At 42.4% G+C, this 23,191-nt stretch overlaps 1 protein-coding gene across 2 annotated transcripts in view; it reads left to right on the plus strand.

Moving 5' to 3' along the window:
* SWAP70 (switching B cell complex subunit SWAP70) overlaps window positions 1-13,861 on the plus strand; it is a 59,404-nt gene extending 45,543 nt beyond the window's left edge. The window contains exons 8-12 of one of the 2 annotated variants that reach the window (XM_032788130.2): window positions 3,239-3,346; window positions 5,405-5,571; window positions 6,549-6,747; window positions 9,986-10,082; window positions 11,056-11,245. In XM_032788130.2, coding sequence (XP_032644021.1) covers window positions 3,239-3,346; window positions 5,405-5,571; window positions 6,549-6,747; window positions 9,986-10,082; window positions 11,056-11,165 — 681 coding nt within the window. In that variant the 3' untranslated portion in view covers window positions 11,166-11,245. Of the gene's footprint in view, window positions 1-3,238; window positions 3,347-5,404; window positions 5,572-6,548; window positions 6,748-9,985; window positions 10,083-11,055 lie in introns of both variants that reach the window. The other variant, XM_032788129.2, reaches the window with a different exon arrangement.
* Window positions 13,862-23,191: the final 9,330 nt, after the last annotated feature.

The raw sequence follows: 23,191 nt of genomic DNA on the forward strand, positions 1-23,191 counted from the left end.
AAAAAGAAAGCTTTATATAAAAAGAAAGAAAAACATATAAACATGATCTGTGCATCAAGGTGACAATAATACAGGGCTATTTCTTATAAGAAGATATATGAATAAACAGCCTTATTCAAAAAGAAATACAATTTAACATTCCAGCAAATACACACATGTAAATACAAAAAAAAAAACAATTAAAGCTTACTGTCTTTTCTACCTTTGTACTCACAACTTGGAAACTGAAGATTAGAAGCTTGAAGACAGAAAGACCCCTCTCATAGCTGAGAGACAGAAAAAAGACACAGATCCAAACATTCCCTCCCTCAGCTTTGAAAAATCCGGTTTCCTGATTGGTCCTCTGGTCAGGTGTTTGGTTCCCTTTGTTAACCCTTTACAGGTGAAAGAAACATTAACCCTTAGCTATCTGTTTATGACACTTGTGTTTATTTCTGGCTTGTAAAGAAATGAAAGCAATTTAAAATGAGCAGGTGTTTAACAAGCAGGTGTTCGGTTAGTGAAGCTGTGGGAGAGAGAGAGGAAATAGAGTAGCAGTTCAAATTTGGGATTTTCAAAAGGCAGTAGAAGAGGTAGGTGTCCTATCTCCCACTGAAAAGTGATGGGAGCCCTGTAATGGGGCGACAACTCACCGCTGCGGCGCCTGCTGATGGTTGTTTAGGGATTTAGCTCTTTCCACTCAGGAGCGCCCTCTGCAGGCCAGTGTCTAGCCTTGCCGCTGGCTCCAGTGTCCCTCCCAGACCCTGCTGCCCTTACCTTGGGGTACTGCCCCTGCAGTACCCCACAGTCTCGCTAGGTCTCCTGTCCCCAGGGAACCCCCAACCCCCTGTCCCCACCTCGCCTCAGTCTTTGGCTACTGCCAGTCACTGTCTAGCCCCCAATCGCTGGGGCGGACTGCAGCATAATGGCCACTCATCACTGGCAAGGAGGGTTTGGACCTGCTGCCTCTGCCTACCCTTGGGCTGCCCCTCTGCAACCCCAGTACCTTCTTGGCTTTTAACAAGGCCTGCAGCCTGGGGGTTTTCCAGGCCGGAGCTCCCCAGCTCCTCTGGCCTTTCCCCAGCCCTGCTACACTCTAGGTTCTCTGTTCAACTCCCTGGCAGCCAGACCCATCCTTCTCAACTCTCTAGCTTCTGGCCTACAGCCCTATTATAAGGGCCAGTTGGGCCCTGATTAAGCCAGCCACACTTCCAGGGCCAGAGCAGGGTGATCACCCCACTACAGGCCCTAACTCCCTTCGGCACATTTGAATATCCCAGCCTAAATTGTCATTAAAATAGTCTTACTTTGACAAGATGCTAGTGTCTCAAGCTACAGATGGGTTTCCAAACAGGGGTAACGTGTGAATTAGCTCATTTGAAGGAATTATTGTTGCTTTTAAAAGAAATGGAGCAAAATTCCTAACTCTTGCCTGTACAGCACTATCGGAGCATTTTACAAACACCAATGCACGCACAGACCTTGTGAAACGACTATCCTCCACGTTTGTGGAACAGAGGTGAAGAGACTTGCAAAGGCTGTAGAGGGTGCTAGGGTCAGACTTGGCACTCGATTCTAATGTCTTTTGTGTCTCAGTCCTTTGCTTTGACCATGTCTCACTATTATCTTTTCCTTTATAATTTCAAGTGATGGTTATTGGCTCCATGCTTATAAACTCTGTATGATATAACCTGGTGGACAATCATGTGGATGTTAATGGGACACAGTCAAATTACATCAATCATTTTCATTTTTTTGCTGTTATACTCCATTATGTTTAATAATTTCATAGAAAAAATCATTTTCTTATCCTCTGAGACAACTTTGGCTTTGGCAGGTGCTGTGTGGAAATCCTCAGGCCCTTAGAGCTCCTCCCTCAAACCATCCACTGCTTCCTGCCCTGCACAAAGCCTGTGACCTCCTGTCCTCTTCTTCTATGCATTGGTATTAGCAGCAGCCAGGAGGAACTGTCCTCCAGGCTCCTGACATCATCATTCACTCAACTCTGAAATCTAGATTTTGGATTTTTCTTTTTCATTTGCTCTGTCACTGACTTTTGGTCCCTTTCATCCCTCCCACAGGTCAAACCGCAGGGCAAATTCATTTAGTTATATAGAATTTTAGATCAAGGTGGTATTTTGGGGAATGCATATGGGCCCAAAAATGAGACTCTGCTTCTCAGTCAGTTTTTAATTATTGGAAAACTGATTATAAAACAGACATCCCTGTTAATATCTGTAAAATCACAAGAATTGTATTGTACTCCTGTTGTCCACTCACTCACTGCTGGCTGTTGTTCAGTCCCCACACGTGCACTTGCTATTACAGGAATCTGTATAGTTTTGCCCAGAGCTGGGGAGAAAATGGGTTTCCCACCCAGTGAGAATTTTCAAGAATTCATTTTAGGGGACAAAAAAATTGTAAATTTTTGTGAATCAAAAATTGGCAACATTTTTGGACTGGGTTAATAGAAATAATTCATTTCAGTTTTTATCTCAATTGTTTTAAACTATAAATTAAATTTAAAAACAAGAAGCCATTTTGAAGTAAAAAAACAACTGTTTTGTTTTGAAGCAAGACATTTGGACTATTCTGAAAACTCACCTTTTCGTGCCAATAGTTTTGGTGCTGATGAATTGGCATTTACAAAAATAATTAATTTGAAAATATTCCCGACCAACTGTAGTGCGACCCACAGCTTTTTCAGTGAGATGTCCCATTTGTATGAATGGGACCTGAGAACGTTGTATCCGTCTAGTAAATGAGATTGGATGGGAGGAGGTTACATGGATGGTAACAGGTACACAGACTGACTGAAGGTAGGGTGACCAGATGTCACAATTTTATAGGGATAATCCAGATATTTGGGTCTTTGTCTTATATAGGGATCTATTACCCCCCCCCCCCCGCCCCCATCCCGATTTTTCACACTTGCTATCTGGTCACCCTAACTGAAGGTCATTGAACAACTTTTGGTCAGCCTTTGGTTAGCATGTAATCCATGCATGTGTGAGATATATCGGGGTAGAGGTATAATGTGACCCGATATAACACGAATTCGGATATAACGTGGTAAAGCAGCGCTTCGGGGGGTGGGGGGGGCAGGGTTGCGCACTCCAGCAGATCAAAGCAAGTTCGATATAATGCGGTTTCACCTATAATGCGGTAAGATTTTTTTGGCTCCTGAGGACAGCGTTATATCGGGGTAGAGGTGTAACTGTCTCTCACACTGTTTTACATGGTGTCTTTCTTTGCACAGCAACTGGAAGAAGCAGCTGCTCGAGCCGCAGTAGAAGAGAAGAAACGTCTTCAGACTCAAATGGAACTGCAAGACCGATTCAGTGTGGAGCTAGCAAGAGAGAAAATGGTGAGTGCTCGGATAGCCAAAAACATTTTGAATTTCCTCAGCGAGCTGTGTTTCCACCATGACAATCGCAGGCTTTTGCTGAATAGATTCCAAACAGGTTTTGAATGGTGGCATACCAGAGTAGATGTACTGTATCCTTATTTGCAGTGCATTCATTTTGAGTAATCATATACAGATTGATGTTTGTACAATTCTGCGACAACATAAATTATAGTATTTGAGTACAAAGTGTGTTTCTTTGTGCTTTAAATTGTCAATTCTATTCTTAATTCCTAATAATTTTATTAAAATTTTAAGAGCTTTGTGTGTGCATAGATTATAAAGATAGTAGTGCTTACCACTTACGTTGTAGTTTTAGCTGTAGATCTCAAAATCTTAAAGACGAGGAACCCATGGCTAACCAAGGTTCCTTGTTGAAGGTCACAAAAATGAGTCAGTGGCAAAGTTAGTACAGAACCCAGCTTTCCTGGTTCCCATGCTGCTTTCCTTAAAATACATCTGCTATCCCTAAAGTCCTTGTTATTATATAGCACATATCTACCTATTAAACTTTAGAAGCAACATGTCTTACATCGCAGCCTTGTAATGCGGACTCGCAGTTAGTAAATCAGATCCCAGGATGAATTTTATCATAATTTTTCATCTCGGCTTTGTCTTGAATAAAATGGTATATTACCAAAGTTATCTACTGAAAATAAAGGAAAAGTCTTGACTGTCACTTGGGTATTTCATTGCATAAAATCTTGGGACATAAAGTTACTGTGCTAATCCAGTTGGGATGGCTGTGCATGTGGGAGAGGGTGGGCTCTGTTTTGGAAAATGATCTTGTTTGCTGGAGCAACAGAGGCTTGAGATAGTTGTGGAAGCAGAATGCTGAATAGCTGCAGGAGAGGAAAAGCCCTCCTAGCTGGTTAAGGAATGACCATAATGAGCATTGAAGCATGTCCTACCTGGTCTTCAACAATGAGATTCAGGGTCATGACTTGGTGCCAAGAGTAAGACATTATAGCTCAATTTCAAACAGTGACTGGAGGGAAACTTAGATGTTTGTCTCCTGCTTTACCTTCATTGCTCTCTTCCCTCAGCCTTTCACCTTGCCAGAGGTGTGAGACAGCCTTCTACAACTGGCACTTTCTTCTTCCCAGTCAGTCCAATGACCATTGCTTCCAGCTCTGCAGGCAGACTGCCTGACACATGGTGGGAACGGGGAGCCCAGCAGAGGAACAGCTGTACAGCAGTTCTGTCAATTCTGCTTGGTTCCCTGCTCTGGCCATGTGTTAAAAGAGGGACTGAGAGATCTGAAGGAGAGGGGGTGTGGAGCATTCCCATTCATCTGGCAGGCTGGAGGAGTGGCAGGCAGTTGTCTTCTTTGCCTCTCTCCTTGATTTCCATAGTTCTTCTGCTTTCTTTGCTTTCTCTTTCCACAGCCAACACCCTTTGCTGTACCTTTTTTCTCTGCTCCTTTGATTTCTCTGCTTTTCCAGCCCCATATCTGCCCCCATATCCACAACTGCCGCTCCACCACTATTCATTGCCTATCATACTGGACTTCACATTGTGAAATTTACTAAGGGGTTGTCTATACACTGCTGTTGAACCAGTTTAAACTTGTATGTGGACTCTTTTGTCTGTATAATACTGGTTCCAACCGTTTAGCTTGTGCCTATAACTTGCCTGACCTGAGCCAGGTTTAAACCACTTTAAGCACATCCCCACAAAGTTGTACCAATTTAATTAAGTCAATATGAAACCACACAGTTAGTTATAAAGCTACAACTCTGTGTGTAGACCAGGCCTAAGTTTAATTACAACGTCCTGCTGTGTGGACAGCACAGAGGGTGGAGAAGTTAAGCATCCTGGGAAGAGTATAAGCAGATGAGCAGGGGAGGTGAGCTGCATGTGAGACTCCTGCCTGAGGTGGGAAACTTGACAAGTATAGTGGAAAGGTTCTCTCTCTGAAAATTTGGATATCCTTGAGGGCTCCATCCTGGGCTAAGAAAAGCCCACTACTGTCATGGGGATGCTGAGCTAAACTGTCTCTTCACTTTATGTTGTCAGGTAAGACAGCAAATGGAAGAGCAGGTTGCTCAGAAATCATCTGAACTTAAACAGTATTTGCAGAGAGTATGTGAACTCGAAGAAATGTATAAACAGCTACAGGAAGCCTTGGAGGATGAGAAACAGGCACGTCAAGATGAAGAGACCGTAAGGAAACTTCAAGCCAGGTGTGATTTTTAATCTTATGGTAGCAGTGGAAGTAAATCGATAAAACCATCCCTGACAGGCATGGTCTAAGGTTTCCTTTGTCCTGCCTCAGTGCAGGGGATTGGACTTGATGACCTCCTGAGGTCTCTTCCAGCCCTGCATTTCTCTGATTCTAGGATATTGGAGAGGAGATTTAGGGTGAAGTGAGGGACTGAGGTGCTGCTATTCACTGGGTTCTCTCAGATACTATAAGGTTGAGGAACTTATCACTACGATTATTAATCACTACTATGTATTTGTCTTTAATAAGATATCAAAGCTGAATGTAGTAGACACATTGGGGTTGAGAATAGATTTGGATGTTTGAGTATCTGACACTTGTCTCTAAGGCCTAAACATTCAAAAGTGACTAATGCTTTTGGCTGTCTGTTTTTGGGTTCCCAGCATGACACCGTAAAGAGGCCTGATTTTCAGATGTGGTGCTCTGCACTTTCAGAAAATCAGGCCCCTTTTAGTGTGTCAAATTTGGCACCAACTATGTCAGGTCATTTCTGAAAATGGAGGCCTACATGTGTACTATTTTGTTATTACATGTTTTCACAGAGCAATAATTATTCATATCAGCTTGTATTTTATCCCAAATTAATTTCATACTTACAATGAGCTGCACTTTCATTTTCTACTGTGGATTTCAATCCTCTCTGCTAATGACAACTTTACGTGCTCATTTTTCATGTGGTTTCTCAGTGTTGGGCAGTTACACTACAGGCTGAAATAACTCCCTGACCTGCACTTTTTGTGATTGCATCGTTTGTGCTCTTGAGTGACTGGTATGGGTTCCAGTGTTGTTAAAATTCCTCCCTTTCCCATACTTTCCAAGTTAATCATCAGAAAGTAATTTGCTTGATCTCCTTGCTTGTTAGCACATATGCGCTAGATAATGGATTAGACTTAGTTTTCAAATACAGCGCAGCAGTCATCACAATCTCCTCTCTAGGTTACTGGAGGAAGAGTCAGCAAAGAGAGCTGAATTGGAAAAATGGCACTTGCAGCAGCAGCAGACCATTCTGATGACAGAAGCAGAGAAGCAAGAGTTAGAGACCCAGAGGATCATAAAAGAACGTGCTCTTCAAGTTGCTATGCAACAGTTGGAACAGCTTGAACTAGAAAGGAAGCAGGCACTTGAACAGTATGAGGTAACTTACTTTATGCCAGCTGTGTTCCTAATCTGCCTAATACCTATGCCAGGTGTTCAATGAGAGCCAAATTAAATCAAATTTAGAGGTTGGTAATGAGGATATTGTGCCTTTTTAATTCATGTGTATGCATTTGAATCCAGCCCAAGACAAGAAGTTATCTCCAGCTATTTCAGTGGCCTATGTTACGGCCCCTGTGACTTCACAACTTAGACTTCACAGTCTTTGATGTATGTATCTTCTCAACAGCCTGTGAAGAACGGAACTGCTTTTATTCCCATTGTATGGATGGGGAACGGAGGCCCAGTGTCACACAGAGCAAGGAACTGAACCCATGTCTTCTGAGTCCCAGGCTAACAAGGACCATCCTGCCTCTCATGTGAGAGCTTCAGTCCAGTTCCCCAGGATAAGTGTCGATATCACACAAACCACCAGCACAGTTAGCACTAATCGAAAGCCTGTCAGCAGTCGGAGGATGACAAGTAGTGATTATGGGGACTGGATTGTCCTCTGATGCCTAGAACTGGCCTTTCTGTGCATAGCTGAGTGACACATAGTGGCCAACTTGCTTTCTTGATGGTGCTGCAGGGACCACATTAACATTGAATGTCCTGGCTTGCATGGTTTAAAGGCAAAGATGCAGTGGTTCTGATCCCCTTATTGTGATTGCACCTCAGTCATACCCTGTTGTGTCTGGGAATGTTACAGAACATCTAATTGTTCTGGGTGGTTGCAGTTGAGTGGAACGATGTGTGCGCCTGCTCATGAGGGGAAAGTGGAATTAAGAAGTGCAATATCTTGAACAGATAATTCCCAAGGATCTCTTAGACTTGTATAATTGGTGCTAAGTGTGGCATTGAATGGGAGTTGCTTGATTTTCTGATAAGACTTGAGACATCTTTTATTGCACATGCACATGTATGTACATCCATAAACAAGACCACATTCCTACTCCAAATAGCAGCCTCTCCAAACCAGATTTAAATCTAACAAACAACTCTAAACTTTAAGATACTTGTAATCCTTTTTAAAGTTAGTGCAAATATTTTAAATATTTAACAAGGTTTCTTTTAAATATTCAGATTTCTGATTATATAGTCTGACAAATGGGGCCTCTGGGAATTGTCTGGCATTGATTCAAAAGGCCAGCTGAGATTAGCGGAAGGAAGGCCTAGTTTTTAGGCTTCCATTTCACCCGTTCATTCTGGTGCTCTCAATTTGTTCATGTTCCCCTAATGCCCTGACAAATGGTCCAGGATGCTTGAGCTGCCTTGCACGTGCCCAAGACGAACACTCTCCTCACAGTGTGCTTGTTGCTGTATGAAGTTACTGATTAGTGTAGATGGACTCTCAGTGGCATGGCCATCCAGTAATGGTCTTAGCCCACAAACAGAAACCTCTTGCTATGTGGAAATTATTCACCCTGCAAGTGTCACTTCAGCCCTACCTCTGTTAGTGCAGAATACCTTTCTGAACTCTGTTCCTGCAACTGACGGCATTATAGGCTAGACTAAAGCATTTTGTTATTATGTACTTCACTGTAATACCTGTGAGCTTTACTCATGGACCAGGACCTCACTGTGCTGTGCACACGGTACAAACAACAAAAAGATGGTCCATCCCCCTGAGAAGCTTACCCTCTAAGGGTAAGACGTAAGGATTCCAAATGGAGACACAGACATATGGGGAAGTACATGGAAATAATGAGGTATACGGGGTCAGCATGCTAAGCAGTGGTCTTAGCACATTGTAAAGTTTCTTTGCAGGCATCATGCAAAGCTGGATAACAAGATGACTTTGCAGGTGTTTATGTGGAGCTCCTCCCCAGCATGAGGAGGAGTGTGGGTGAAAGTACAAAGATGCTTGTTTGAAGATTCAGCATGTAGGCAGTGGAGGCTGGCTGGCATCATGGGCTGACCAGAGGCCGGTGCCGACAGCTCAGTAGCTAATTGGGGATAGGGTGTGAAGGGCCTGGAAAGTGAACACAAGCAGCTTTATGTTTGATGCGATGGATAACAGGGAGCCACTGGAGGCACACAAAGGGAAGGGTGATGTGGGTAGAATAACAGGCTAGGAAATTATCTTTGCTGCAACGTTCTGAATGGATATGAGTTGGGCAAGATTGCATTAGTCCAGGCTAGAAAGAAGGATGCTGTAGTAATCAGGACATGAGGTGATGGCTTGGATGGATAGGAAAGGACATAAGAGAGCAATATTAAGCAGAAAAAAAATCAGCAAGATTTAGACATAGCCCAGATGTGAAGACCTAGACAGAGGTGTGAATTGAAGATAATGTGCAGGCTATTGGCATGCAGAGTGGTGCTGTTGTCTCCAAAGTGATAGAGAAAAGAGGTAGCAAGGAGCGCTTGGTTGGGGAGGGGGAATATTAAGGCCACGTCTAGACTACGCGCCGTATCGGAATTCCGGAATCGACATGGCGAGCCGCGGACATCGATCCCGCGCAGTGAAGACGGGTGAGTAAATCGATTTTAGATATTCGACTTCAGCTACGTTATTCACGTAGCTGAAAGTGCATATCTAAAATCGATTTTATCCCGTAGTGTAGACCAGCCTTTAGAGCTCTGATTTAACCATGTTCAGTCATCAGCTCAAGCTCGACATCCATGAAGAGATGTGGGGGAGAGAGGCTAAGACTTCAGTTTGGACAGAAGGAGACCGGTCCGGAGCAGAGAGGTAGATCTATGAGTTGTCTGCAGGGAGATGGTAGTTGAATTTGTTTGCAGTAGGATTACTCAGAGATAAGGTGTAAGGGGAGAAGAGAAGGAGACCAAGGACAGAGCCCTGTGGAGAGGATGAAGCAAAGGACAGACTGGAAGAGCGATTAGGGAGGTGGGAGGAGAAGCAAGACAGAGTCATGGGATCCAAAGGAGGACAAAAATTTCAAGATGAGCCTGGTTGACTGTGTCAAAGGCAGCTGACAGGTCAAGGAGGATGAGGATGCAGTACCGTTTGAGCTTTAGCTAGGAAGAGAGACATCATTTGAGACTGTGACTTGAGACTAATTGAGTTGATGATTGGTAAAGAATTGTTTTCAAAAAGTGAGTAGTCCTAGCTGAACTGACGACCAAGGATGCTTTAACTGGCTTTTGTGGGAGGTAATCAGTCTTTGAAAGGTGATATTTGAGAGAGAGTTTCATCTTCCTGTATATTTTGTGTGTTGTATCTGGAACAGGCCAGAGCCTATTAATTTTTTTAAACGTGCTGCATCTTGTTTCAGGGGGTCAAAAAGAAGTTGGAACTGGCAGCTAACAAGACTAAGAGCTGGAAAGATAAAGTAGCTCATCATGAAGGATTAATTCGATTAATAGAACCAGGTGCGTAATCAGTACAGAAAATGCAAATTAACAGAGCTGATTGTGCCTTTATGATGTGTCCAAGAAAGGACTTGGAGCCCCTGCCTGACTTATCCAGGGCAGCTTTTCCCTTTACCTCATCAGGAATCACTGCAAAAACCACATTTTAAAATAAGCAATTTTAGTAAAGAGTGACCCTGCAGAATCTAGGGACTGTGTTTTTTCTGACTCAACATATAGTGGATTGTGCAAAATCTTTAAATGATTTTGAGAACAAAGATTATATCACAGTTTCATGTTATCCTCCATTTTCTTTGCTGCGGAGCCAAGTAAACACTGTCATTATGACATACTAGAGGGTACTGGCAGCACTGACAGCCTTAGAACAATCTGGTCTCCCTGCCAGCTCCTTTTTTGTGAAACCAAAATTTGAGTTGATAACCTTCGTGCTCTCTGAGGTCCTACTCCTTCACTAGCAAAAGTATTATTTCTGTTATCCAACTGCCTAGGAGCCCTAGTCATGGTCCAGAAGTCATTGTACAGATACAGAACAGTAAGATTGTCCCTGCCCCCAAAAAGAGATTACACTAAGTGATTGGTCAGTTGTGCCGCAGGCATGGACAATTACAAAGAGATGGCTGGTGTCCTAAAGGAAGGGAGAAAATCTTAGAAAAGGTGACAGAAGTAAGTGCTTGTGGGTTTTGGACACGTGCAGATACATTTCTTGTAATAGGCACGTAAATTGCCTTTAAGTCATGACAGGTATTGTGAAAAAAGCAATTTGGTGAGTGGAATGAGATCATTTGTATTGTATCTCTGCAAGAAGTGCATAAAGGAGGTAACCATGGATTTTTAAAAACTGGTTACCTTACTCTAGCCAACATATGTTTGTTACCTCACTTCTAGCTGTGCTCCATCTAGCCTGATGTAGCCGACAGTAATTTTACCTATGGAAAAATGTCTATTTTATGTCAAATATTCTAATGTCTTCCAGGGTCTAAGAATCCTCACTTAATTACTAATTGGGGACCCGCAGCCTTCACTGAAGCTGAACTTGAGCAAAGAGAAAAGAGCTGGAAGGGGAAAAAGGCTACTTCTGAGTAATGAAGGCAGCTGAAATCTCACTCAGCAGCAATAAAATGTTTGATCATGCCATTTTATAGTTCAAATATGGCTTACTGCTTGTAATGATTGAGTATGTTCAAAGCAACATATTCTGCAAATGCTGTCTACAAAAGGATCTTTTATCACAACAGTATACAGGAGCAGTCATGTCTGCAATTTTCCCTCCAACGCTTAGCTTCCAGAAACTGCTTTATTTATATGGAAAACATTATCCAATCTTTCAGCTGCAGATTTTTATTTAAAGAATAACTTTGGTCATAGAATAACCTGTGAAAACAATTATGACATAACCTATCAAATGCAGTCACATTAAGTGTTGTTATTTCGTGTTTCTAAAGTGAGGGAACTGCTTGCCTATGTCTGTAAGTCGGCAGTGTCATTTAAAACAGGAGGTGGGACCCATATCAACCCTCACCTCTCCTCCCACTGCCAATCATAATCACCTTTTGCCCTTCATTTCATCTCCTCCACTGGACATGTGGGACATGTCTACGCTGCAGTAGGCTCAGACTCAAGCCTAACCCTCTACACACAGATCATGCTACCCTAGGGTCCCAACTTGAGTCAAGCTGGGACCTAGCCTTCAAACTCTAGTGATTTGCAGTGTAGATGCAGTCCCACTGGACTTGTGCTGGAGGAATCTGCCAAAAATATTCCTTGCGTCAGTCAGGTGTTCCTACACTGCACCATGAACAAAGGGCTAAAGCAACCACGTGTTAGGAAGCCTAGGGTTTGGGTAGTTAGACTCTGGATTGGATCAGGAAGTATCCAGAATGGGACCCAGGCTTCAACAATTCCTATTATGCACTCAAGCCCTAGACTAACAAACCCAAAGCTGGGGGACTAAATTTCTTCTAACCCTGAGCTTACATTGCAGTGGAGACACCCTTATTTTCCTCTTTATGGCTCTGTGACTGTACAATGGCCCATTTCCTTCTGCAGCACTGGCCCCTGCTGAAGGCTGGCTTCTCTTTGCATTGATGCCTCTGAGCCAGCACTCTATTGACCTGACAGCTCTCTGTGCACCACCACTGTGTACTTCATAAATCACATTTTGAGAAGCACTGGTCTAACACAATGGGGAAAAGTAGCACTTTAGGATTATGGCTGTAGTGCAGTCTCTAAAAGCAGCTGCTGCCCCAGCTGTCTTTAACTACAATCCATGAACTGAAGACATAAGCTTTAAGTCTTTAAATCATAATTGGAGGTCTTTTAAAAAGCCATGCTATACTTCAAACAAACCCTGGCCTTGATTCAGACATTACTGGATAAGGTTCTTTGGCCTGCATTATACTAGAAGTCATAGTAGTCTCTTTAAGCCTTAAAATCTGTATGGTATGTACAGGCCTCAGCTGAAGAAGACATACTCCCATCTGTGTACCTATTGGCACTGACATCCTGTGCTCAGGGCAGCTAGTCCCTCACACTGCTGCAGCCACATTCTGTTTTTAGTACACGAGGGAGTATCGCTCTGAGCTGGGAACAACAGCCCCCACTTGAAGAGTAGCCATGTCCTATGAGAACTATTATGAAATAGGTGAGATGTTAAAAACTCTTTATGGACCAGGTTCCACCAATTAAGGAAGCAGAAAAACTTATAGGATTAAAACAACAAAAATCAAATTAATTGGGATGAAAACTTCATTAACCCAACATTCAGATGCCACCCTCACCTAGTGTTATTCCCTTTAAATAACAACACAAACCTTTGTCACCGAACACTATGAATCCATTCAATTATACTAAAAACATTCCAAAGAACTCTAGCACACGGTGGGTCTCGCAGCAGGGAAAGCCATTTGTTTCTAAAAGTAATATACTACATGGTTCTGCTTTGTAGACATTCTCCCACAGAAGGGAAAGATGTCGGTCAGTTCCTGAGAAATAGTTCCCCAAATGCGCATCATGCCCCATTCTCATGCATAGGACCTGTCAGTCAACTTTTGCCTTGCACCGCTATGAAACATACAATTCTCAACTTCAAATGTTTAGCGCAACTAAATGTTAAATTATTGCATAGTTAAATATGAAAGTGAATGTTTTATAACAAACCATATATTTGTGTACAGAACAGTATTACTAAGTGAGTCAGTAAAATAACAGAAGTAGAAACTGTACAATACTGAACAAAAAACATCCTTCAGAACTGGAACGCTCCTGTTTTTATTGGCTGGAGAATTAAACACCAGGGGGATCTGAAATCAGACATTTTTATGGGTGGTTATATTTTTATACTAATCAATTGAACTCATGATGTTTCAATAAATGGAGATACACATTTGAGTGCTAGCAAATCCTAGACTTTCATATTTGTAATTACTGTACAGTAAACTAATATTTATTTTAGTTTACTGCTAGGACTACAATTGTTTACATACGAACCATGTGCTAATAGCAGAAATACTATCATAGCTATACATTTTTAAACTGGTAAAGGAAGAGCTGGAACAGTATAACTTACAACTATCTCCCCACCCCCACCTTTTTTTTTTTTTTTTTTTTGGTATGAACAGTGGAAGATGTATTGGGCCAACTAATTTTCTGCTGTCTTTTTTGTTTTTTAAACTTGTCCAAAATATTTTAAGGAAATACCAAATGATGCAGACCTTTTTTACTGTTCTTTAGAACTGGCTTTTTAATAAAATGCAAAAAAGTTATTTACACTTCTAGAGGAACGTGTACACTTTTCTTTGGCTTCTTGGAATGGGAAATGGGCTGTACCACAACAGCACATCTATTGTGCTGAGCAAATGAAAAAACAATTTAGTCAGCATGCTATTGACCACATTCAGAGACTATCCACACTAAGAGATCAGGATACTTCGGGCTTTAGATCTTACTATAAGCAATAAAACAATTTTAGGGACATTGTATGAAATACATTTGTTGCGGCCCTTGTCTTTGTAGTGGTTTAACTTGTCAACACTACTCTGCACAAAGTGCTCTTTACAATAGTGGTTGTACTGCTGTATTCTCAGCTTCCAGGAGTAACTCTCCCATTCTGCCTAGCAGTGTCGCTAGAAGTAGGGCCTTTAGATTAGCTTCCAAACACAAGATGCAGCAATTTGGCAAGGAGTTCAGGCTAAGTGGATCACTGCAGCTATATAACTTGTAGCTTCCTGCCACCCTAAGGAAAAAATTGCTGTCAAGTAGTTGGTGGAGCTGAAGACTAGTGTTGCAAATATTCAGTCCAATCAGCACTTGAGAGGTCTGCAGGGGGATGCAAGGTATTGTATAGGGACTGTAACCTCAAACAAACAGTCTGCCCATCCCTCCATTGCAATGGTTCTTTGTCTAAGACCAACATACTCCCAAGGCCTTTTCTCCATTATGATTGAAACTTGGTTAGTGAGAAAATGTTTTATAATAGGGTTGGTTCCCTGACCATGGCCTTTTTTCTTAAGAACTCCACTCCCCCTCTGGAGAGCATTTACTAGGGTTGAAAACAGTTTGGCTGCTAGTACAGTCCCATGGAGACTAATACCTGTTTCAGAAAATGGGGCGGTTGTTTTAAGTCCTTTTCCTTGCAAGGAGTCTACTTCAGATGTATTTGGCACACTTTAAGAACAAACAAACAAACAAAAAAAAACCCCACTGTTGCTAACACCAGTATGGCGCTACCATGGATAGCAGTAATGGGGGCTCTAGCATAGATGAGGCTTCTCCTTCCACAAGCAATTTTTACCACCACATTTGCTAAGCAGTTTTAAATGCCACTGGTCACATACACTGTTGGCACCACCAATAGGAGCAAAACCAATGGTAGCAACAGTGGGAAATGTCCTCCTTTGGGGAGGAAAAACCCTAGTGTAGATGTCTAGTAGGAAAGGCGTTACTGTACAGCACAGTTCTCAGCATCACCGTGGATGGTAGTTTTATTCAGAATGAGGAGTAGGTCTAAAAAAGAACTTGGGCTAGTTTCTTGGCTGCTGTAAATAAAACATAGCACCAAGGGACTTCTGCTTTGCATTTAGGTCACACATTTAATCTGTCCGATGTGAATTTAGTCAGAAGAAGGTGGCCCCTTCCTCTTCTTTCTTCTGCTCCCATCTTTTATAGACTCCTCCCTTCCAAGTCAGCTTCCCCATCCTACAGATTGCATTGACTACACCATCTTTTTGTGCATCTCCCAGGAGCATCTCTAAACCCTTCCTGGAAGTTGGTTTGGCACAGCAGGAAGCCCTCAGAGTCCTTCAAAAGATGGGAAATTATGGCCAAATATCACACTACAATAATTTCATCTGTCCTGGAAGGTGTACCAAACATTTTCTGATTCTAGCAAATGCCTGTATCAACCCTCTTCATGGGGTTTTAAAATAAAACTACAATGTAGCATCTTTCTAAATAAAAAACTCTCATCAGATTTCTGTTTTGCTGCCCTAGTTGATGAATAGTCACTACATTACTTCATTGGCTTTGTCTGCTTTCAAATGTTAAATCTCACGAAAGATGCTGCATATTTTAAAAAGATCCCCACCCTCCCATTTCAAGCATACTCGATAGTTGCACTTTGAATCAAGTCCACTTAAGCTGCAACGTCCACATTAAGGATATGTCTGACTCAGTGTATTGGGTCATGAAACATTGCAGCCTGGAAAACCACACCAACCACCAACCCTGCTGTTTCCTGCAAGCCCCAGACTTACAGAAGATTATAAGAGAAAAAGTTTATAAGGCAGTTCTTGGTGAAATGCTACGTTGGGCAAGAGTTTTGTCTGGAGATCTCAGTTCAAACACTGCTAAGGAAACTACAGCTCTGCTCCCACTGAAGTCAATAGCAAAATGCCTGTGCCCTTCAGTAGAAGCTGGCCTGCTGCCTTTACATGGTGCACTCCAGAGCACTCTGAGGGCGAGCTGAATGGGTGCCTTTCGGAGTAGCAGATGCAGGAGTGAGCTTATTCACGAGTGTCTCCTTGATCCAGCTAGGCCTTAACACAGCATTGCTCCTTTCCCCCTGCCAAGCTGTAATTCACAAATGTCCGTGTACAACTTGTGGGTGTCTCCCACTAGTATTCCTCCTCAGAGCTGGTTTGGCACTTAGTAAGCCCTCAAAAGATGGAGAGGCAGGGAACAACACTCACACTGCAACAACTTTGTCTTCCTTGGTAGCAGTCCCAAGTCATTTGCCTATTACATCAGCCCTAACTCTTAGTTCTCTCCCTTAAGCCCATATCTACCTGTAGTAACACATACATAGTTTCTACCTGCCAATTGTGAATACATTTTAACTTAGGATCCTTCCAACGTTACATACACAGGTGGGTCTCTGTTTTCCTAAGCAGACAGTTGCAGCCTTGAATCAAAAATCCACAGCAGCAAAACTAAATTTCTTCGGTCAGTTCAGGCTTTGTATCATGCAAAGCTTCCTTCCCCTCAGAGTTGTGGTGTGGCAGCAGGGTGAGAATGTTACAAACGGCAGCATTACAGACACCAGAGTTACAAATTGACCAGTCAACCAAACACTTCATTTGGAACTGTAAGTATACAATCAGGCAGCAGTGAGACAAAGCAAATACAGTACAATACTGGGTTAAACATAAACTACTAAAAAAATAAAGGGAAAGCAGCATTTTTCTTCTGCGTAGCAAAGTTTCAAAGCTATTTTAAGTCAATGTTCAGTTGTAAACTTTTGAAAGAACAATAACAGTTTGTTCATCGTTATGAACACCCTCCAGTCCGGAGGTGTTTGTAACTCTTGAGGTTCTAGTGTAAATGTGGCCGTGAATTCCATACTGTCATTGATGCAGAACAAGTTTGATCTTACCGTGCCATCTAGTGGTGATTTAGAGTGGTGTCAGCAATGGGGAGAGCTTGCCCAGGGTTCAACCTCAGTTGTAGGCAACACACCTCAGTGCAGGCTTTAAGCTCGGTTTCCCAAAAGCACTCAGCATGGTTTGTCTATGCTAGACAAATAAGGTACAAATCATGAACAGGTTTGAAGATAATAGCAGTAAACTATTGACTGCAGGTTCAGTAATTCTTGAGATTGTGCACAACTAATTAAAATGGTCCATTTTAAGAAAGAGGGCCCAAAACTATGTAACCAAATCCAAACCTGCATCCAGAACCTAATTATAAAAGTGGCTCTTCTCGCCATAAACCACAGCCTCCAAACTGCTCTGGTTCCAACACAGCCCCTATTTACCACTGTGTCAGGAAGGAAGAGTTAGCCTTTTGGATTGGAATAGTTTACAGCTGAGGCTTTTAGCTACAGCTGGCTGCAAGCGTCAGCTATTTTGTGAGATGAGGCGAAGAAATTACTTGACTAACACAAATGCTCAAGTTGTATGGACTATGTCCCTCCCCACATGGACTATTGAGTGGTGTGGGGGTAACATATTTTACATCAGACTACTTTAAAATTATTAGGGTGGGTCTTGCTACAAACATAGATGTGAGGTTGATGGAAGAAGGGCAAGGAAGAATGAGGTGGATCCCAGCAGATACTGCCCACCTCCGAAAGAAAATTAAACTTGGAACAATATGGTCCGATACAAAAAACAAAAGGCTGCTAACACCATTTTCTAAAGATAGGAGAGAGTGGGATTTAAAAGGATAGCTCTTCACATCCATGTGCTCTTCCAGGCGGTCTCTCTAAACCAAGACACCCCTATTGTCTCTGAAAATGGATACAAGGACGTGGCCTGATCCCCAGGGATAAGGAAAAAGGATTTATGTTAATAGCAGCGGGTCAAAAGGAAGTCCCATGACAGCTATAACAGCATGTTAATAAAAAGGCAGCAATGATTCCCACAAATACCAGCTACTGTAGGAAAAACATTAAATATAATCAAGATTTTTCACTGATACAACAGAGGCAAAACTACTCTCAGGTATGCATGGGCAACATTTTTTTGACCAATGATTTTTTTCTGCTATAAAATACAGACACAAATGTGAATTTGTGTCAATTTAATTGAATTCCAAAAAACGCAAAACTTTTTGTTTCAAAATTTTTAAATGAACTATTGCAATTCAAAATGAAGTGTTACTTTTTGATTTGCTGAAAAAAAGTTTCATTTTTAGGTTAACCCACAATAGTACCCAGCACCCCCCACATTGCCAACAAACTGAAATATCGCTTATATGCTCGACTCACTTACTCACCTTCTACTAGCCATTAAATCAGCGTTTTAGGTTGTGTGACAAAAATTGAGCCTGCCTCTTTGAATATGCCCACTATTTACTGAAAGTGCATATATTTTGCCTCTGCAAACCAGATAAGGCCTCCATCTTACAAAGACTTTCACACATACTTAACTTTATGCACTTTGTGTAGGTCTACTGATGTTAATGTGTCTATGCCCATGTTAAGCACATGTGCAAATATTTACAGGATTGGGCTCTAACCAAGCGTGCAGTTACCAGTCTGCACATATATAGTATTCACATTTGCCTCTCATGTGCATGCCAAGGCGATGTGCTCATAAAATAGATTCCATTAGGGTGGCTCTATACATAAATATTTAGTAAATATTTGAACACACTATGATAAGATCTAATGTAGACAGGATATGTTTGTTGCTAGTTATGCTTAACCATGGCTTATATGACTAGCAGCACATGCTCATGTAGACAGGACATTACACTTTATAAATCACGTTCGTGAATGTATTACTTAGCATTGTTTAAATGATTACAATTCAAGTGCAGACAGCTACTTTTGCCCTAAGTGATATGACAGCCTAATCTATTTAAATGTGGTTTAGGCACAAAGGGACAGATTTTTAAAGATATTCAGGCACCCAGAGCTGCAGATAGGCTCCTACTGGGATCTGCAAAAGCCCCTACGCACCAGGAATTAGGAATTCAAGAACTTTTGAAAATCCCACTAGGGGGCCTAAAGAGCTTTAAAAATCTGGCATTAAGGAATCTAAATTGCATTGAAAGTCAGTGGAATTTAGGCTCCTAGGGGTGTGAATCCCTCCCCCCAAGAGCATAAGTCACATTTGAAAATGGGATTTACTCTCATAAGTCTCTTTGGCATGGTTTGAAAATTCTAAGCCTACCCTTAAAGGAGCCAAGTTGAAAATTCAGGTAAGAAGTGTTTGGACTAAAACCTGTCAAACTGAGTCTTCCATTAATGAAATTGTCTGGCTAGTTTCAAGAATATCTTTTTCCGTATAGAAACCAATGGAAGCAGACACCTGAAATGGCAGACAGCCCATAACCCTTTTCTTGGGAGCATGTTACTTGCTCAGGAATTTCCAGCCTTTGCTGTGCGCATCCCCACTCCCAAGTGGAGTAGGCTAGGAAACGCGTTAGTGTGCCTGCGTATAGATTGATGATGAATGTGTTTCTTTCACCTTGAAATCTGAGGAGTCTCCCAAAGACGTCTGCCGGGCAGTTGTGTTCTGTGTGGGTCTGGGCCTATAAAGCAAAGCTTGTTTGTTTCCCAGTGGGACTCCAGCACAGACTAAAGGGAGGCAAGCTTACGCATCTGCCTTTATTGAAACGGGTCTGATGAGAGAGAGCCCGTAAATCTCCATGACTGAGACAGACAGCATCTCTCCGTTTGCCGTATTACTCTAAAAATGGCTCTAGCATGGCTGACTGCTTTACTCTCTCTTTCACTCTATTGTTCATGCTTGGCTGTGTTTGCCTTTCTGTGATTAGTAGCTTCATGATGTAAAGAATGCCATTCTCCAGTCAAACACAAACAGCAGCAAAGTCTCCCAGATCAGTGATTCTTAGAGGCAGTTAATTATGGAGCATATTCAGGAGCTGGCAAGATTGACTTCCACTCTCTGGCTGCAGGGTGCAGAGCAGATCTGGGTAAAAGGGCAGCTGAGCTAACACGTTTGGCATGTTCCTTAGGAGGCGTCTAATAACAACATGTTTTCAAGTCATGTTCTTACTTCTCCCCCCAGCCATTAGGCTGACTCTGGTAGATACACTCACAGACTCACCAAAAAGCAACCACAAAGCTTTCTTGGGTGCATCTGTGAGCAGCCAAAAGAATAGTCAGGGTGACAACTTCCTGTCTGACCATGAAATACACACAGAATAAACACTGGACTCTGTCCAGGCCACTATCTTTTACATTGCTTCTGAGGAGTAAAAGGGAAGAAAACAACCACTAGAGAGTTTGCCTAACTCAAGGATTCCCCTCCAGCACAGAGCCAAGAAAGTAACTCTATGCAAAATTCCCTTTAGGTCTGGCATGGGATCATGTCTGGAGTGGGAGGGACCATCATCAGAGTACAGTGTGCTCCAGCTCTTCTACACCAGGGAGTCTACCCAATGCAGCATAGAGCAGCCTTGGAGCTGGGAGCAAGAGATTCTCCTTTGCCGCTCTGTGGTCAGTGCAGAACTGGAAGAACAGAAAAGCTGGCACTTAAAGGCTGCCATACTGTCAGACAAGTCAGTAACACCACTTACCACATCTATAGCAACTTGGTGAGCTCAAAGCACTTTACAGATATATTAATGAACTCAGCTTCTCAACATCCCTGAGAGGCAGAAAAGTGGCATAAGCCCCACTTTGCAGATGGGGAAACCGAAGGACACAAAGGATAAGTCATTTGCCCCTGGTCTCATGGTGAGTCCATGGCATAGCTAGCAATAAACCCTGCCTACATCTTATATTGCTTCCATTACTGCAGAATCTCCTAGCATTCCTGTATGTTAGCCACAAACTCATCCTTCTGCCTCTGTTTTACAGTCACCCACCCCTGGGCTTCTCCACTTCTGCCTTCATGTGTGATGTCACTATCCATCCAGGTGGCCACTGTGAGCATCAGAATGTCGGTCTGTGCAGCTCACAGTGGGAAATCTTCCTGTGCTGAGCAAAATGGAGCAAGTGTTCCCCAGAATAATGTGTCAGCTGAAGGTGCTGCCAAGTGCAGGTCTCATGTCATGGGCATGGAACAGAGAGAGAAGCAGGTATGCATACACCACTAATGAGGTGATTTGCCTGCCATTACTCCTCTTTAGCAAGTAATGGTGTGAAAGCAATCGAAAAATGTAACCATGAATTAATCAAGCCATGTCTGTAATGAATACAAAGTTAAAAAACCCAGCCAGTGTATTTGGCACTGGTGTGCCCACTGCTGGAATACTGTGTCCTGTTCTGGCACGCACAATTCAATGACGATGTTGAGAAATTGAATAGGGTTCAGAAGAGAGCCACAAGAACGAGTAAAGCACTAGAATTATGCCTGCTCGCGTTAAACTAAAAAGACTAAGCTCTGAGTCTAACAAAGAGAAGGTTAAGAGATGACTTGATTACAGTCTCTAAATACCTACACGGGGAACAAATATTTAAAAATGGGCTCCTCAGTCTAGTGGAGCACAATCTAATGGCTGGAAGTTGAAGTTAGACAAATTCAGACTGGCAATAAGGTGTACATTTTTAATGATGAGAGTAATTAACCAGTGGACAATTTACGAAGGGTCGTGGTGGATTCTCCATCACTGGCAATTTTAAAAATTGCAATTGGATATTTTTCTAAAAGATCTGCTCTAGGAATTATGTTGGGGAAGTTCTGTGGGCTGTATCATACAGGAGATCAGACCAGAGGGTCACACTTGTCCCTTCCGGCCTTTGAATCTATAACGCTCACCTAGGAGGCTATTTTAATATTAGCTCTTGGGAAAGCGGAATAGTTAAAAGTTGCCGCCCTTCGAATGAGAACTATTTGTGCTGTTCTGTGTGTAGTGCTGTGACATGGAAGGTGATGATGTGCAGGGGCCAGTGTCATTTCTTGAGGACAGGTGGTTAGGAGATGTGCATCTGCCTCACGACTTGCCACTCTAGTAACTACGTGATACCCTTTGACTTGACCCAGATGAGACTGGCACAAAAACATACTAAAAACACATCCAAATGGATGCTATGATGAGTGAGGCCATATAAGTATTCAGATAGACAGACAGAAATGAAACTCTGCATGTGGGCAATGGTATGACGGTACCAACAAATCTGGCTTTAACGCACTAACATCCCATTCATAGAGGCATCCTCTTCCAAGGGTGTCATAAGGCGCACACTCACCCCAGCTAGAGAGGAGTACATACCCTCATTTTTGATGAGTCATGCCATTTATGATGCTACATGACTACTACTCTCCTAGTTTTCTGCTTTCTTCCCACCCATTATCTTCTCCCTCCCCATCAGTCCTGCACCCCTACCTAGTGCCAGAGAAGTGCCATAGTAAAACAGAGCAGTGTAAGTGAAACATTCCGTTGCAGGGATTTAAACAATGCTTTGTGATTAACATACACTAGATGGCAGACTCGCACCATGGGACAAGCCCCAGACCAGCAATGCTGGGGTGGGGGTGGGGGTGTGCGGACTTCTCCTCAGCAGAGCCACAGTTCAGGTTTTGAAAAGGAGAGCAATGAACACTTTCAGTAACTTGTACTTTATTTTTTAAGGCTGCATTTGAGCAGCTTTTTGTTTGCAATACGTACAGCATATTTTCACTTTACAAAAATCACTTATTAAGCAGCAAGGAAATACATTCTATACTTTACATCAAGGTTTTCATTAGGGTACAGAATAAGTAATATAGCAAGGAACAGGTGAGAATGACCAATATGTCAGGATATTAAGGCCATAGGTAAAATCCAAGGTCACACTGAAAATCTAGAGAAAATTCACTTTCCATTGTGTTAAAGTTGGTACCTTAATATCCCAGTAGCCTGGAGATCCCTCTCCAGCATCCCTTTATTGGCACATCAAGATTCATGCTTATTTTTATCTAGCATCCAAAGAAATAGAGTTCGCAGACCTACAAAAATAAGTCAAAGCCGCTATGATATCTGCAGGGAATTTACTCCTCTGCAGAAATGTGAAGCTACTCATATAGTTTAAAAGAGACCCAACATCATGGACTTTCACATTTGCCACTTTCTTCTCTTTGGGTTTGATCTGCTGTCCATAGATCAGTGGATTTGAACCGTTCCAGTCATGAAATCCTATTACCACTGAGCTACTTTTGATTTAGGAAACTGTCATCTATTTGTTGAACAGCTGTATAATTCCAGAGAGTTCTGGCCAT

Source organism: Chelonoidis abingdonii, chromosome 4 (genome assembly GCF_003597395.2).
Source record: "Chelonoidis abingdonii isolate Lonesome George chromosome 4, CheloAbing_2.0, whole genome shotgun sequence".
Classification (NCBI taxonomy): domain Eukaryota; kingdom Metazoa; phylum Chordata; order Testudines; family Testudinidae; genus Chelonoidis; species Chelonoidis abingdonii.